The sequence below is a fragment of the Alternaria dauci genome, chromosome 8 (genome assembly GCF_042100115.1).
Source record: "Alternaria dauci strain A2016 chromosome 8, whole genome shotgun sequence".
In the NCBI taxonomy this organism is placed as follows: Eukaryota; Fungi; Ascomycota; class Dothideomycetes; order Pleosporales; family Pleosporaceae; genus Alternaria; species Alternaria dauci.
Genome location: NC_091279.1, coordinates 2,538,482 through 2,552,417, shown reverse-complemented (window position 1 = coordinate 2,552,417; position 13,936 = coordinate 2,538,482). Strand labels below are relative to the sequence as shown.

The following is a 13,936-nucleotide window of genomic DNA, read 5'->3' as shown; positions in this document are numbered from 1 at the left end:
GTCGACTACTTGTATGTACTCTTGTTATCTCTATACTCGAAAGGTGAAGCGTGTGTTGCCTTACTAACCTAGAGTATAGAACTGGACATGCTGGTGCCGCGGGTATCCTTCACGCGCTTTATGCCCGAGCTGTTCAAGGCGGATCATACGTTGTGCAATGCTCTCTACTTGTGTCCAATCTTCACATGCAGAGTTATGGGAAATATAATGAAGATCAACAGAAGAGATTGAAGGCCCGCAATAAAAGCATCGTCGGCCATATACGTCATTACGACGAGATTATGAGTCATGGAAAGAAGCAACACGCTATCAGAGGTTTCCTTGCTGATCGAGAGTTTGAGAGAGTCTTCAAGGAGGAGTATTTCCAGACAACAAGTGGCCAAGCGTGGGGATTAGTCAACATGGATGTAGTTGCTTCGGCGATCAAGTATAGGACAGAAGACGCCGGGAGCAAGGATGAAGGCATGAGAACTGATTATGTTGTCGAATCTTGTCCCCCTGGGTACCATCTGCCTAAATGGGTGAGAAAGAAGAACATGGACTTCCAGTCGATATAACTGGTACGGAATACACGTTCATTGAACTGAAGAGATTAGATCCACTGTCGATTGTTAGAACAACGAAAGATCCTGAAACATGCCTTGATGTCAAGCTCTCGAAGTCGCAGCATTCTCATTCAGATTACGAACGCATTTAACCGACACGGCGCTGAGCCTGTAAGGCCTTAGTGCTAATCTGATGGAGCACCAATTAAGGCGCGCCTCCGATTAGCTGTCAAAAACACAGACTGCTGACGCACAGAAATCTGCTCACGAAGCCGCTAAGCTCCTCCAGTTGTCTTCTGCCAAATGGCTGGACCAGCAATCATTTACTGTCCATAGTGGATATACCGATCACGTGTGCCCATGTCCTGTGCCTGCCCGTATCGTGACATCAACAACTTGACAGATCCCAACCGGTCAGGAATAAAAAGTAGTGACTACGCCGAAATCATTCAGCGGTTCATTTAGATAATCACAATCCGTTCTTGACGCGCATTCTGTGCGTGAGAGAACAATGTTGTACTTGCCAGGCTACCTACCTAGGTAGGTATGTAATAGTGAAATTCCGTTACAGGTTCTTGTCAATCAATTCCTGCACTGTGCGAATTGATCGCAACAGGGACGCCCAGATTTGCAAACTTATCCACCTTAGTTTGACAGACAGACACGAGTTATCGGTGCGGGGAAAGTCACTGTTCGCTCAGTCCCAGGATTACTAAACAAAACCGGAGTCCGGAAACCACACCTCATTCCGGCCGCGACATCCTCACCCACTCGAATTAGCACATGAGCAATAGTATCTGCATTCGTTCCCCGACATGACAGCGAATTATATATTTGTCCCCGCTTGACTGTCACGGTCATATAGCGTTTCGGCACACTGTACCTTCTTGGGTCGTGTAACGCAGTAGAGCCAAACTGTAGCCTCGCATGTACTTGACCTAAACTCACGAATTGGAAGGCAGAGCCTGCTGCGTCTCACAATGGCAAATTGTTGCGAGAGTGGGACAGCTGGACCAGGTACTTGATTCTCCAGTGCTTACCTATCATTCGAGCCTTACGCAAAGTTCCGAACGGGCGGGGTTCTCTTTTCACACAGCTTGTCAGCATCAATTCGTAACAGAAAGTAGCTAACCTGGTAAAGATTCCTACAAGCCTCGCGGTGAGGTCACCAGAATAGGCCTCATCCAGGTATACGAGACGCTGGCACCTCGAACAGATCCAAATAAAGGTCTATTGTTGCTGCTGCCTGACGGCTTCGGCCATGCTACACATAACCTCATGCTCGCGGATGATTTTGCAAAAGAAGGGTGGCATGTTGTACTATCAGATTACTTTGAAGGTCAGCAAGGATTTCTTAGTTTGCATACCCAACAGAAAGACTACTATCACATCACATTCTGTTCCTATGTTGTCTAAAACTTTCCTCGGGGCCTGGTCTAACACTCAAACAGGCGATGCGCTACCGATTCAGTATCTCAAACGAAATGAAATCATATCACCACAGGAAAAACCGTGGTCCAAAGAAGATGAGGAAAAGTTGCGGGATCACGACTTTTCTGCGTGGCTAGAGCGCCATAATCCTCAACGCGTTTCTTTATTGCTGGTCGAGCTAGTAGCCCATTTGCCACAGCGATATCCGGACATCCCTATCGTTGGAGTAGGGTATTGTTTTGGCGGAAAGCACGTATTGAGACTAGCAAAGACATCATTGAAAGCGGCTGTGTCCTTCCACCCGAGTTTCGTGGAAGCCGACGACATGGACAATGTCCAGGCGCCTGTTTACGTCGGGTTAGCTGAAGAAGACACCATGGTCCCTGCAATACTTGCCTCGGATTTCTGACGTTGGTCGAAAAAGTTATCAAATAAAGGGGCAACTTTTACTTTGGAAATGTACCCACATGTAGGACACGGCTTTGCAGCGAGGCCGAATCATAGAGACAAGGAAGTTAAGTTACAGTACACGAGAGCCTTTCAACGCACTATAGCGTTCCTAGCTGGAACTACAGGCTGAATTAGCTTGGATGCATTAGGCACTGAGATTATTCAAGGAAAGAAGAGTAAAGATTCGTTTCCAAGTATGTATAACAGATAAACACTAGAGGTCGCAACTGTTTGCCGGACTGCCGAAGAATGTATGACGTGCTCTGAGTCGGGCCGCCTGCATCCCGCACAACCGCCCCGCTATTCCCACCGTAGCACACATTCACATGATCAGCGCGATGGCAACGCTCTCGCCACCAATCACGAATCCACGTGCATCTTTGCTAATATTTCAGCTCACGCGAAGAATATTCGTTGAGCCGCACGCACCAGCGTACGGCAAAAATAGCAACCAATCTCCCTAATTCTTGCAAGCACGACGAAATACTCGATCTTGCGCAAATAGCAACTATGACACACGAAATCGCCTTTAGAGGTAACTCATGTGTCAAGATCAAGAACGTGATGGTTGCGCAGTGGGACCTTTCGGTATAAAAAGTCTGACGAGGCTGAGCCGACGGAAGCCGCACAACGCCTCTCACCACGTTCTCGTGAGTACCTCGCGGGAGCTAAGCGGTTAACGGAGATCATGCCATGGGCGTTAACTACTTCCAGCTTGATTTTCAATGAAAGAGGTTTAGCCAGGGCAGATGTGAACGACACTATGATGACGTCTTATGGTGTGTGTTGTGGCTTCTAGACACTCGGTGGAAACCAAGGCGAGGCGATACTACCTTACTAGACCCACATGTGCGACCGTTGCGAAAAACCAGTCACGATGCACGTGGAGGGTGTGTCCAAGATCTCACGATCGTTGGCTGGGAGTGGAAAAGTGAGAAAAAATTCTTTTGTTGTGCCATGGGGTATAAAAGGGGCGGGGATGTGGGTTCATTGTAGAAGCATCAGCAACAAGCCATCCAGTCTAATACTACTATTTCACGATCAACAAACTCTCCTATACATCTCGAGTGATTCGAACAAATCAACACTCTCAACACGCTCAAAACTACCACCGAAATGAACAAGTTCGACTCTCACCCGCGAATCCTGTCGCTCTCTTCCGCTTCAACTCCATCTTCCATCCCCGCAACACCCTCTTCGCAATCTCGCCGCCAATCCCACGAGTCAGCGCACGACGCCCACCACTTCGTCAACCAAGAAGAGAAGACGCAACACAAGCTCAACCTCAGCATCAAGAAGATGTGGGAAGGCGTCAAGAAGCACGCTATCGAGCACCACAAGAGCGTCAACGCTGCATATATAGCCAGCTACGGATGCGGCTCTCCCGACGGTCCGGTCACCCAAGGCAAGCCCTTGTAGATAGAGGTGTGGCGACCAAGAAAGAGGAAGAGGAGGACGTGAACGACGACACGAGAACCAAAAGTGCATTTCGAGCGAGATAAAAGTGGATTTTTAGCAAGCATTATACCCCGACGAACGATTAGTAGCGCCGAGGAGGAGCTGGGACAGTGGCTCTGAACACTGTTGTAATACCTAATGATATACCTGCAAGACTTTGTCCATCGTTCCATGTTTGAATACCAGTGTGTGTGAAAAGGATGTTAGATCAGAAACGATTAACAATGAACATTGAAGACAGCGAATCCGTTCCTTCATCATGACTTGACAGTTCGATTCCATGTCCTAGATCATCTCGCCTCTTGTACCGCATCTCTCAGCCACTTCGGCATCTCCGACGACTCTTTGCTCTCTTCCACTTTCTCGAACAGATTACTAGCTATTTCTGACTCTTCAACATCTTCGTCACGTCATCCTCGTCCCCATCCTCAATGGACGCCGTAATACTGCCATACTCAACCACAAACCCAAGCTAAGTCTTGGACCCAGGATGAAAGAACATAGCTGCCGTCGTCCCACTCGCCCAAGTCATACCCACCTTATCTATCTTCTCTTGTTCCTCTTCAATACCCACGAATCCTCAAGCCGCGTTCCTAACAATATTTTAATCCCGTTTACTTGGTCACAACTCCCAAAGATTTCCTTATGGCGTCCTCGACAGGCATTACAGTGAATGGATGGACGAGCCAGGCGTTATTAATACCCCGAGAGCCGAGTTCCAATGCGCAGCCAACGATGGAGTGTTCTGGACACTCACTGAATTCCTCCACAGCGGAATTGCGAAAGACCATTTAGTTACCAACTGTGATTACATATCCACGGGTATCATTACCTAGAAAAACCGCTCAGCAGCACACAAAACATGTTTAAAAAAAACGACGCTCTACACCTCCCTCTCTTTCACACCCATCCCCTGCTTATGCAACGGCGTCTCATCCCCAAACACACTCGGCGCCATCACCTCATTACTACTCCTCGAGCTCCCCTCCGCAAAATCCTTCCTATCCACATAATCCTTGCGGTCCTCATGCGTAATGCGCAAATCCGTCGTACACTGAATGCCTCCGAGATCCAAACTATCATCGCTATCAATCTTGCTTAGGCCCGGGCTGCGCACATTCGTCGCATTGCGCTTGGACCGGCTCGTCAGCTGCAGCGACTTTGGTTGGTGCGAGAGGACTCCGGATCGCGAGTGCGAGTCTGGGCCCGAGGAGCTGTGGAATTCTTCGGGACCCATGTCGCTCTGTTTGCCTTGTGCGAGGCGCACGACGAGCGAGGCCATGGACATTTCGATGTTGAGCTTGACCATGTAGACGACAGGGTGGAATTGGACGTAGACGACTTGGTTGTTGAGGAACATGAGGCCGATGAGGAGGGCGTCCATGGCGATGGATACGATCATGAGTTTGCCGTTGAAACCGACGAGGGGTGCGTATTTGGTGAGGCCGTGTTGCTCTACGAGTCTGATCTTGACGGTCCGGAGGAAGTACCAGTTTAGGCCGGCGTCGACGATGAGGATGAGGACTTTGCTGATCTTGTCCCAGACGTTGTTGATCTTGACGAATGTTTCGCTAACGGGCGGGACGGTGTGGGATGGGATCCAGATACAGAAGACGGCGATGTTGATGGCAGTGATGAGTATCACGGTTCCCCATTTTAGGTTACGGATAGTAGTTCGGTGCTCTGCGATGAGCGCAATGCGATTGATGATGATTTGCATGAGTAGCTGGACCTCGAAGACCCAGAAGAACAGGATGAAGAACAGCACCGGGACACTAGTAATTCTCCGTCAGCAAAGACTTCTTGTACTGTACAACCTTGGAAGATACTCACGTCGGCCCCAGTCTGTCGTTCAAGAACAGCCATCCAATAATACCAATAACCACGTTGACAAAAATCTCACCCCATATCATATATATGTAGGCAGACCGTAGCGGGCTGTGATTCCTTCGCGTCTGCTTGACAGCCTCCCATACCGTCAAGAACCCAAACCCGATCGTGAAACCGGCGGCCAGAGCGGCAAGCTGGAAGTCCTGTATGGATGCCGACATGGTGTGTGGTGAAAGTAACGCCGAAAGTTGGGGAAGGAGGAGTCCGGTCAAAAGGTCCCAGACGGGAAGGGTTAAGGGTCTTCAAGACGACCATGGACCGATGCTGGTCCAGAAAGGAGGTACGCCCGTTTCAGAAAGCGTCTTGTCATTGCCGATAGGTTCGTCGTGGGTGGCAGACTAGCAGTGGAGAGTGTTAGTGGGCGGGACGGCATGCACCGCGGAGCTGTCAACTTAGCGAGGGACTTTATTGTCGTGCAGCTCCTTTGACTGCCAATCATCGCGGCTCGACACTCTTCGCTAGTGATTTGATGTGTCCTAAGGACTCTCGGTTGGGTTCGCGAGTAGACGTGCATTGTAAAGTGGAGCGAGACCCTTGCTTGGTATCGGCGAGTGGGACACTATGAACTCTAGCCTCTGACATCTAGAGTGCCATCGGAAGTTGGGTGTACGAGCCTGCTATCCGAAAGTGAGTGTGATCTTAACCCCGAAATTGGGTTAGGGTGATGTGTGCCAAAGGATGCCATCCAGTTCTTGTGCTTGGTTCTTTCTAGGCATCGCAGTCATACTTCTGAAGTCGAATGCCGATTGCCACCGTAACGACCAAGTCATGCCAACTCAAGTCATGGTAAATATAAATGTGGCGATATTGAATCCAAAGACTGGGATCTCTGAGATTTTCCCAAGGATGCGTTCCTGCATGGGTCCGCGGATCTTCAAGTCTGTTGAAGACCGTTGACACGATGCGCACGAATGCACGACATGCGACTCAGCCGTCTGGTCGGCAAGAAGCAGACTCTGCACCGCCACTTCCTCTGTTGGTCTTTTAGGCGAATATCCAGCACTGGTTCCTCGTCGCCGACCTAGAGGCATTGCGTAATTTTTTGGCCGCTGAGGTGCCCGCCTCCGACGTTCACCGATCGCTGACGCGGAGCTGACACGCATCAGGCACTGACACCCGCGTGAGACCATCTCAAAGCATGGGGCCGTCTCTGCTGGCGTGCTCGGGGTACGATCGTAGTTTCCGCCGCGGCCCCTGACTACAAGAGTGAAAACGACCGAAGAAGACCCGCAATAATACAAGACGGTGTTTGCAGTCCAATGTCATACTGAGGTACTGGTGGCCGATGTTGACCGAAAGCGCAATGTGGGCAGAGTCATGAAACATCGCATCATGACTTCGGCTCAGCTGATCGGAATTCTAACAATTCTCCGATGCTGCGAGAGATGGCCGACTCGACGCAGGTCGAAGAAGCAATGTGGGTGTGGCGTTCTTCCTTGCGACGTCCAATCTTCTGGAACACGTTCTTTCCAATCGGCATTTCTCCGGTTCCCAGCAGTGTGGTCAAACGCGTCCCTGCGACGCGGCTCAGAGTCCGTGCGCAGGCGTTCTCGCTACCAGAACACATGGCGGGCGTCGAAGGCCTGGCCCAGTTCTGGAGAATATGTTGAGTGTGCGCTCGCCGCCGCGGTTCATGTCTTGTGGTGTTGTTCGCAAATGAGGTTCGTCGAATGATGTGTCAAGGCCAAGCAGCGCCACTAAGTCTTACGCCGAAGAGACGCGGCATGAGCTGGTGTTAAAAACTTGGGCGAGTCGTAGAGTCCAATCCAGTGCGGCGCATCTGCGGGCTGTCACACTAGGTAAGGAATTACTACTGCGGAGTTTGAAGACGGCAGATCGCACATGGAGCGAAAATGGAAGTACCTACAGTATAAGGTTTATTTGACGCTGCCACCCCGTGCCTGTCATGCATGTGTCAAGACTAGCTCATGCTGCTATCGACAGTCTTGTTACCCCCGCCGATCCCCGTGATGTTGATGATCAATCCGCTGCTTCGATGCCAAACTCTTCCTGCACTTCTACGATCCGCGTCCCCCGCTGATCTGCTATCAACCCCATCAAGCCCTGGCCCATGTCTTTCAGTTCGTTGTATTCATGCAGTAACTTGATGTGTTCTTTGACGATCTTGTTCGCAGCTGCCATAATGTCAGACTCGATAGGCACGTCGCTTGCATTTCCTGATTCGACGTCTGAAAGAGCATGTTCTTCTATGAGCACCTGGATGGCTGGAAAAGAACCGAGAGAAGCTAGCAGCGCGGCCTTCTGTGCTCTCAGTTCGTCCCGAACGGTTTCCTGGGGGGTCTTTGATGGAGAGACCTGTGCAGATGGGTCCATGCACCGCGCACCAGTGTGTGATTGAACATGGGCAGGTGGTTCGGCAGTTGGCGAACCAGCAACGGAATCGTGGTCTGCGCTCTGTTTCGATGAGTCCAGCTGTTCCACGGCTCGATGTTGTTCCGTAGATTCCCTTGGCAAAGTCTGTAGGTCGTCGATCATTGAGCTAGACTCTCTGGCGCTCATGGCAGCTTCACTAGTGTCGGTATCTATCTGCGAGCTACAGAGCGTAGTTCCTGGACTTTGGGCATCATGATGCGCGGAGCTCAAAGAAAGTTTGGGGGCTGCATAGTCGGCGTTTTTGTCGTCTGACGCGTCCGCTACAGTGACTGCCGAACTGTTCCATATGGAGGTTGCCGTGGAGGCAACTGGGGTGTGAGCCTATTGAATGTGAGCCAGTGAAGTGGATGAGCATGGGTCTAGGACAGACTGCATTTTCGTTTGAGTATCTGTGTCCTGAGTAATGGTCTGCGGCTTGACTGCCATCATTACTTGTTCCTGGGAACAGACTGTCGCGCGGAACACGATCTTGCGATTGTGAAGTGAACCTATCGGATACCTCCACGTGCACGCTGGCATCTGATGGGTGCTGTTCAGTGGCAGTCAGCGCCTGTGATGGGTTATCAAGCACGGTCGGATGGATGCTCTCGATGGTTGCTTGCTCTTCCCTAGCGGGACTGGTACCACCTGCGATAGACGGTCGTTCTGGAAGGTCGGCTAGGGGGTCATTCTCCACGTCTTTCACCACTGCATCTCCTACAGCTTTCATATCGCTTCGTTTAATAGAGTCGTCTTTGGTCGTCTGATAAGTTTTGTCTTGTTGGATCTCGGTATCTGCTCTTCGAGCTGGCACATCCTCACAATGCTGTGGTTCGATCATTGGTAAGGCTTGCATCATCACCACGTTAGGACCAAACAATTTGGCTCCAGTCATCGGCTCCCGCTTCGGTGAACGCAGTTTTGGATGCATTTCCAGGACTTGGCTGCCCAACTCGTTGGTTGATCCTTCCTCTGGCGCTTTTTTGGTATCATGAAGTGTCATGTTAGTCTGATCAATTTTCGACGCGTCGTCAACTGAAACATCGTCGCGATCACCATCCAAGCCTTCGGCTGAGCACGAAGCTGCGTTGGCATCGCGTTGCGCGAATGCTTGGTGGAAGCTGTCTGCCCCATGCAACGCGTCTTGTCGCTCTTGGTACGGAACGCCTGCCCCTGCGCAAAGCTTGTCCGCAGCTTCATCCGGAACAACACCGGGCGACGACGCTATCGGATCATCTTCAGAATCCGCGATTTCAGTGACGCCCTCCTCGATAGCCATGTCGCGGGTGGTGAAGGTGAAGCTGCAATTCGGCGTTGGTGTCGGAAATGATGGTGTTGATCGCATCCGTCCGGAGTGTGGCGGAAGCCAATGACGGTGGCGTCTGGTGGTAACGTAATCACGGGATTGCGACGACTGCTGCAAGGGAAACAACAAACAACGCTCAACCACCCTGTTCGTTCCCGCCTTTGCACACGCCCTGATGCTATCCTGAAACTCTCAACGCAGCAGACGACGACGATAATCACCTGTTCGGAGCTGCAGCGACGCCAACCGTACTCGAAAAGGGCCTCCGGCGACATGGCGCTGCATACAAGAAGAGCAGCCCTTGTGGCGCTACTTTGTGCCGCGGTAGTCACGGCTCACGACCACGAGATGGATGCCATTCCAGAGGGCGACGCTATATCACCTGATCCAATCGTGCGTTCACACACCGCCGGGCGAATATATGCCGTGCGCGCAGAATAACTGATTGCTGTTGTAGGACTCGATACTATGGACGCACATCTTGATCCAGTCCTTGGCATGGGGCATCATCTTTCCCACGGGTATGGTGTTGGGGGTATGTAACTTCATACTGCATGACGAAGCTCTGCCATCTTTGCTGACGACTCGGCTAGATAATACGATCCAAATGGCACGTACCCGTCCAATCCCTAGGAACCGTCCTCGCAATCATCGGCTACTTCCTCGGCCACAAGCACAAAGGCAGACAGTTCACCGAGAACATCCATTCCCAGTTCGTGCCAGTCATCATGCTCATGCTGGTCTCCCAAGTCGCCATGGGCATCTACCTAAAGCTCCACCTTGAGAAAGGCATAAACGGAAAGATACGGCACGTGGTAGTAAAGGCGCACGGCGTCGTCGGAAAGGCTATGCCTGTAGTTACGTGGGTGCAATTCCTCTTTGGAGGTATCACCGCACTCGGCTTCTGCAGGGCGGACCACACCGGACAATGTCTGGCACACTTCATCATGGGAAGCGCTTTCATCGCATACGGCATCATCCTCCTGATCCTGCTTCTGGTCGGGCAAATGTGGCTGCGGAGGACTGGAAGGAGCCAGGAGTTCTTCGATTCCCTCGTGATTGCTGCGTGGGGCTGCGTCAACACCTTCACCGAGCACCGCTGGGGAGGACCATGGGTGCACAACGATCTTCAACACACGTCCATGGGCATCGTATGGTGGGCTGCGGGACTAGTCGGTGTCTGGCTGAGCCGGAAGCGCAACGGACAGCCCAAGCGGAACCTCATTCCTGGTATGATCATCCTGATGACAGGCTGGGCCATGTCTGCGCATCCGCAACATCTCCCGATTTCGACTATGATCCACACAATCTTTGGCTACACTCTCATGGCTGCTGGCGCCGCGCGCATCATCGAGATCTCATTCGTGCTCAAGGACCGAGCTTCCGTTGCGACTGACGGCTCAGACCCGAACAGCTTCCAATACCTCACACCGTTCCTGTTGATGGCCGGAGGCTTCATGTTCATGGGTGCTACCGAAGAGCAGATGAAGCTGCTATCTGATGCGAACGTCACGCATGTGTCCTACGTGCTGATCCTGTACAGCGTCGCTTTCCTGCTCTTCCTCTGTAAGTCATCACAAACCTCCCCAGTACTGTCCAAAGCTAATTTGTGTCTAGTCGTCAACATGCTTATTCATCTTTACGCTGTATACGCCTGGGGCCAAGACGACAAGGCTGATCCCGAGGCCCCCCTCGCAAACGGTCACGCGAACGGACAAATAAATGGCTACACCAGGGTCGATCGTAGAGTGAGAGATGCAGAGGAGTTCGAGTTGGAAGGTCTCGACTCCGATGAGGACGATGATTCGCCGCGGCTGAACAAGGAGCATAGGTCCCTGGCTGCGCAGCATTGAGCCCCCTACTTTTCCTTTCAACATAGACTATCAGGCGTATAGGAACAATTCACGTATAATATGACCCGCCACTTGTTCGAATATGTCACATCGGAACGTGGCTGATTTTGGTGTGTTGTCACCAGCTCGGTTCAGATCGATGTGAGTGGTTGAACATTGTATGGCTGCATGCACTGTGCCTTGTCGTAATTCCAGCCTCAGCCTTCCCATGTCCCGCTTCTTCATCTCACGCTTCCCATCCCCCTCACCCTTCGAACAGAACCGCGTTCGTCGCAACACCTCATGTCATGGCAGACCCATTTTCGATCACCGGCAGCGCCGTCGGTGTTGTTTCTCTCGCGATTCAACTTTGCAAAGGCCTGGAATGGTACATCAGCGGCGTCAAAGAGGCAAAGGACAAGGCTGAACAGCTCGCGGCGGAGATCGAAGAGCTTACCGACCTCCTTGAGTTGCTCGAAACCATCGTCGCAAAGGTGGATCCGTCCCACTCAGTCTCGACCACTCTTACGGGTATCGCATCGTGTGCAGACGCCATTGCGACAATCAGAAAGAAATTGAAACCAGATGAGCAAGTGTCGAACGGCAGTATCAAGTCGAGCTTGAAGAGGCTGGGCAAGCGGATGGCTTACCCGTTCAAAGAGGCGGAGATTGGATACTGGAAAGACGTCCTGAGTACGATACAACAGAGTCTACAGACGGCGCTCCTCGCGCTCGTTATTGATCAACAACGCTTAGCCTCTGAGGATGTTCGTTTACGTTTCACACAGTTGGCCATGGATCAAACGGCGCAGCACCATTCCAATTTACAACTGCAGCGTGCTGTATTTGACAAGATACGACTGCAGCTCGCTGGACATTCACAGGTAGTCGAAAGGGGATGCACAGCTACGGCACAAAACCTTCATAGTCTCCACGCCGATGTACAGCACCTACAACATACTATACAACCCATCATGTCTCTGCCGCGAATTGGCTCTACTCTTGAGCGCTTGGTACTCACGCCTTTCCTCTACACATGCCTGACTAACACTAACTAGGAAGCAAAGCTTAATGAAGTTATCCTGACAACAGACTCGACACTGGAAACCGACATGACAAACATTAGGTCCATCCATCGAAGACGTTCCTGTCCGCTAAATTATCCAAAAACCCAAAGTGATATCAAAAGAAAGTACCAGACGAACAACCATGAGACCTTTGTCCGAGCACTTTCCAAAACCTTTCTACCTCTACCCATGTTTTGGATAATTGTCAAAACTCTTCTGATCACGAATATCATGTTCCATTTCCAATCTCATGTCCACTCAATCTAAACGCAAACAAAGACCAAAACACAGGCGTCAACAAAGCCGTTAAGCAGAGAATATATGCTGAATATATTGTATTGCGACGCGACGTACTTCTCCTTTTGCTCATCGCCCTTCTATATAGCCCAACACGAGTCCAGACCATATACCCCGCATATATCTGCGTGGGCTGACAGAAGCTGTGCCGGGCTACCTAGTCGAGGCTTGGTATGAGGCTGTGTACATGAATGTGGGGCGTGGAGCGTCGGGGGTCCATGGTAGCGCGGGTACTCCCGATGCTGCTCGAAGCTTGTATGTATGTCCGTCGTTGGCATGCGATACCGAGGTATTTGGCGCAGAGGTCTGGTCTCTTTCGCGATATGTTTGGGTTCAGAAACTCCGGTGTAGAAGGGTCGCGAGTGTTTTGGGACACCGTGGCTGGATTACACCAAAACCGCCTGTCCGCCTTCCACGCGCACCACGCATCGCATACCATATTCCATATCCCAACCTGCCTCTTTGCCAATATCCATCTTGACTACCCCCTCCCCTCACACCGGCAACACGGCCGTAATAAACGCCTCCAATCCCCTCTCAAACAACTCATTCGCAACCCCAATGCCCCCCGGATGCTCCACGGGCGCCAACGGATTCTTAACCACGTACTCGACATACAAATTCGCCCAAATCTGATGCAAATACTGCCTCAAATTAATCACTTTGGTATCCGTCAGCATCACAAACTTCATCCGCGTCGGCGTCTCATAGTAATGCAATTTATATTCCCCAGTCCTGTAGCTCAGAAACGTGTCGTCGGAGCCGCCGAGCTTGGTCACGAGATTGCGCAGCGAGAAGACGAGGCCGAAGACGAGCTTCTCGTCGTCGGAATGCGACATGCCTTTGCGCACGGCGGCCACGACGTCGCCGCCGGTGTTGGAGGCGATGGAGGTGCTGGATTGCGGGCGTGCGGTGGTGGTGGGTTTCGAGGACGAGGACGAGGGGCGTGCGGGTGTCCAGCGGCGCGAGTAGATGCACTCGGCTGGGGTGTGGTGAGCGCGTGCATGCGACAACATGGATGAGAAAACTTACTGTGCCGATCGAAGATGTAGAAGCTGTAGAGGACCATTGTAGTAGAGATGACGTAGGCGGGTGGTTGGGGAAGGGAAGGTGATGCGATAACGGTCAAGGTAACTGAGGCCGTGTTTGTGTGATTGGGAAGCGCGTATGCGGGCGCGGTCACCGATGCCAATTGACGGGAGGCAGGTACGTCAGAAATGGCCGGTCAAGGGGGGGGGTGGTTCGGAGCAAAGGTGGATGCAGGGCGGATTCAGGTCGCGTGGATCA

At 51.7% G+C, this 13,936-nt stretch overlaps 4 protein-coding genes across 4 annotated transcripts; 1 reads left to right on the top strand and 3 right to left on the bottom strand.

Annotated features, from left to right (window-relative positions):
* Nucleotides 1-4,767: 4,767 nt before the first annotated feature.
* ACET3X_008756 (uncharacterized protein) lies at nt 4,768-5,935 on the bottom strand (the record flags this gene model as incomplete). Its single annotated transcript, XM_069454964.1, has 2 exons — nt 4,768-5,659; nt 5,718-5,935. 2 exons carry the CDS (start codon nt 5,933-5,935, stop codon nt 4,768-4,770), a joined length of 1,110 nt encoding a protein of 369 aa, XP_069304358.1.
* A 1,819-nt stretch (nt 5,936-7,754) lies between these two features.
* Nucleotides 7,755-9,426, bottom strand: ACET3X_008755 (uncharacterized protein; the record flags this gene model as incomplete). Its single annotated transcript, XM_069454963.1, has 2 exons — nt 7,755-8,489; nt 8,539-9,426. 2 exons carry the CDS (start codon nt 9,424-9,426, stop codon nt 7,755-7,757), a joined length of 1,623 nt encoding a protein of 540 aa, XP_069304357.1.
* Nucleotides 9,427-9,801: 375 nt separating this feature from the next.
* ACET3X_008754 (uncharacterized protein) lies at nt 9,802-12,465 on the top strand (the record flags this gene model as incomplete). The annotated part of the gene is made up of 7 exons (XM_069454962.1): nt 9,802-9,846; nt 9,911-9,988; nt 10,047-11,019; nt 11,071-11,284; nt 11,566-12,298; nt 12,344-12,361; nt 12,412-12,465. The coding sequence occupies 7 exons, from the start codon at nt 9,802-9,804 to the stop codon at nt 12,463-12,465; spliced, it is 2,115 nt and encodes a 704-aa protein (XP_069304356.1).
* A 678-nt stretch (nt 12,466-13,143) lies between these two features.
* Nucleotides 13,144-13,718, bottom strand: ACET3X_008753 (uncharacterized protein; the record flags this gene model as incomplete). The annotated part of the gene is made up of 2 exons (XM_069454961.1): nt 13,144-13,631; nt 13,682-13,718. The coding sequence occupies 2 exons, from the start codon at nt 13,716-13,718 to the stop codon at nt 13,144-13,146; spliced, it is 525 nt and encodes a 174-aa protein (XP_069304355.1).
* Nucleotides 13,719-13,936: the final 218 nt, after the last annotated feature.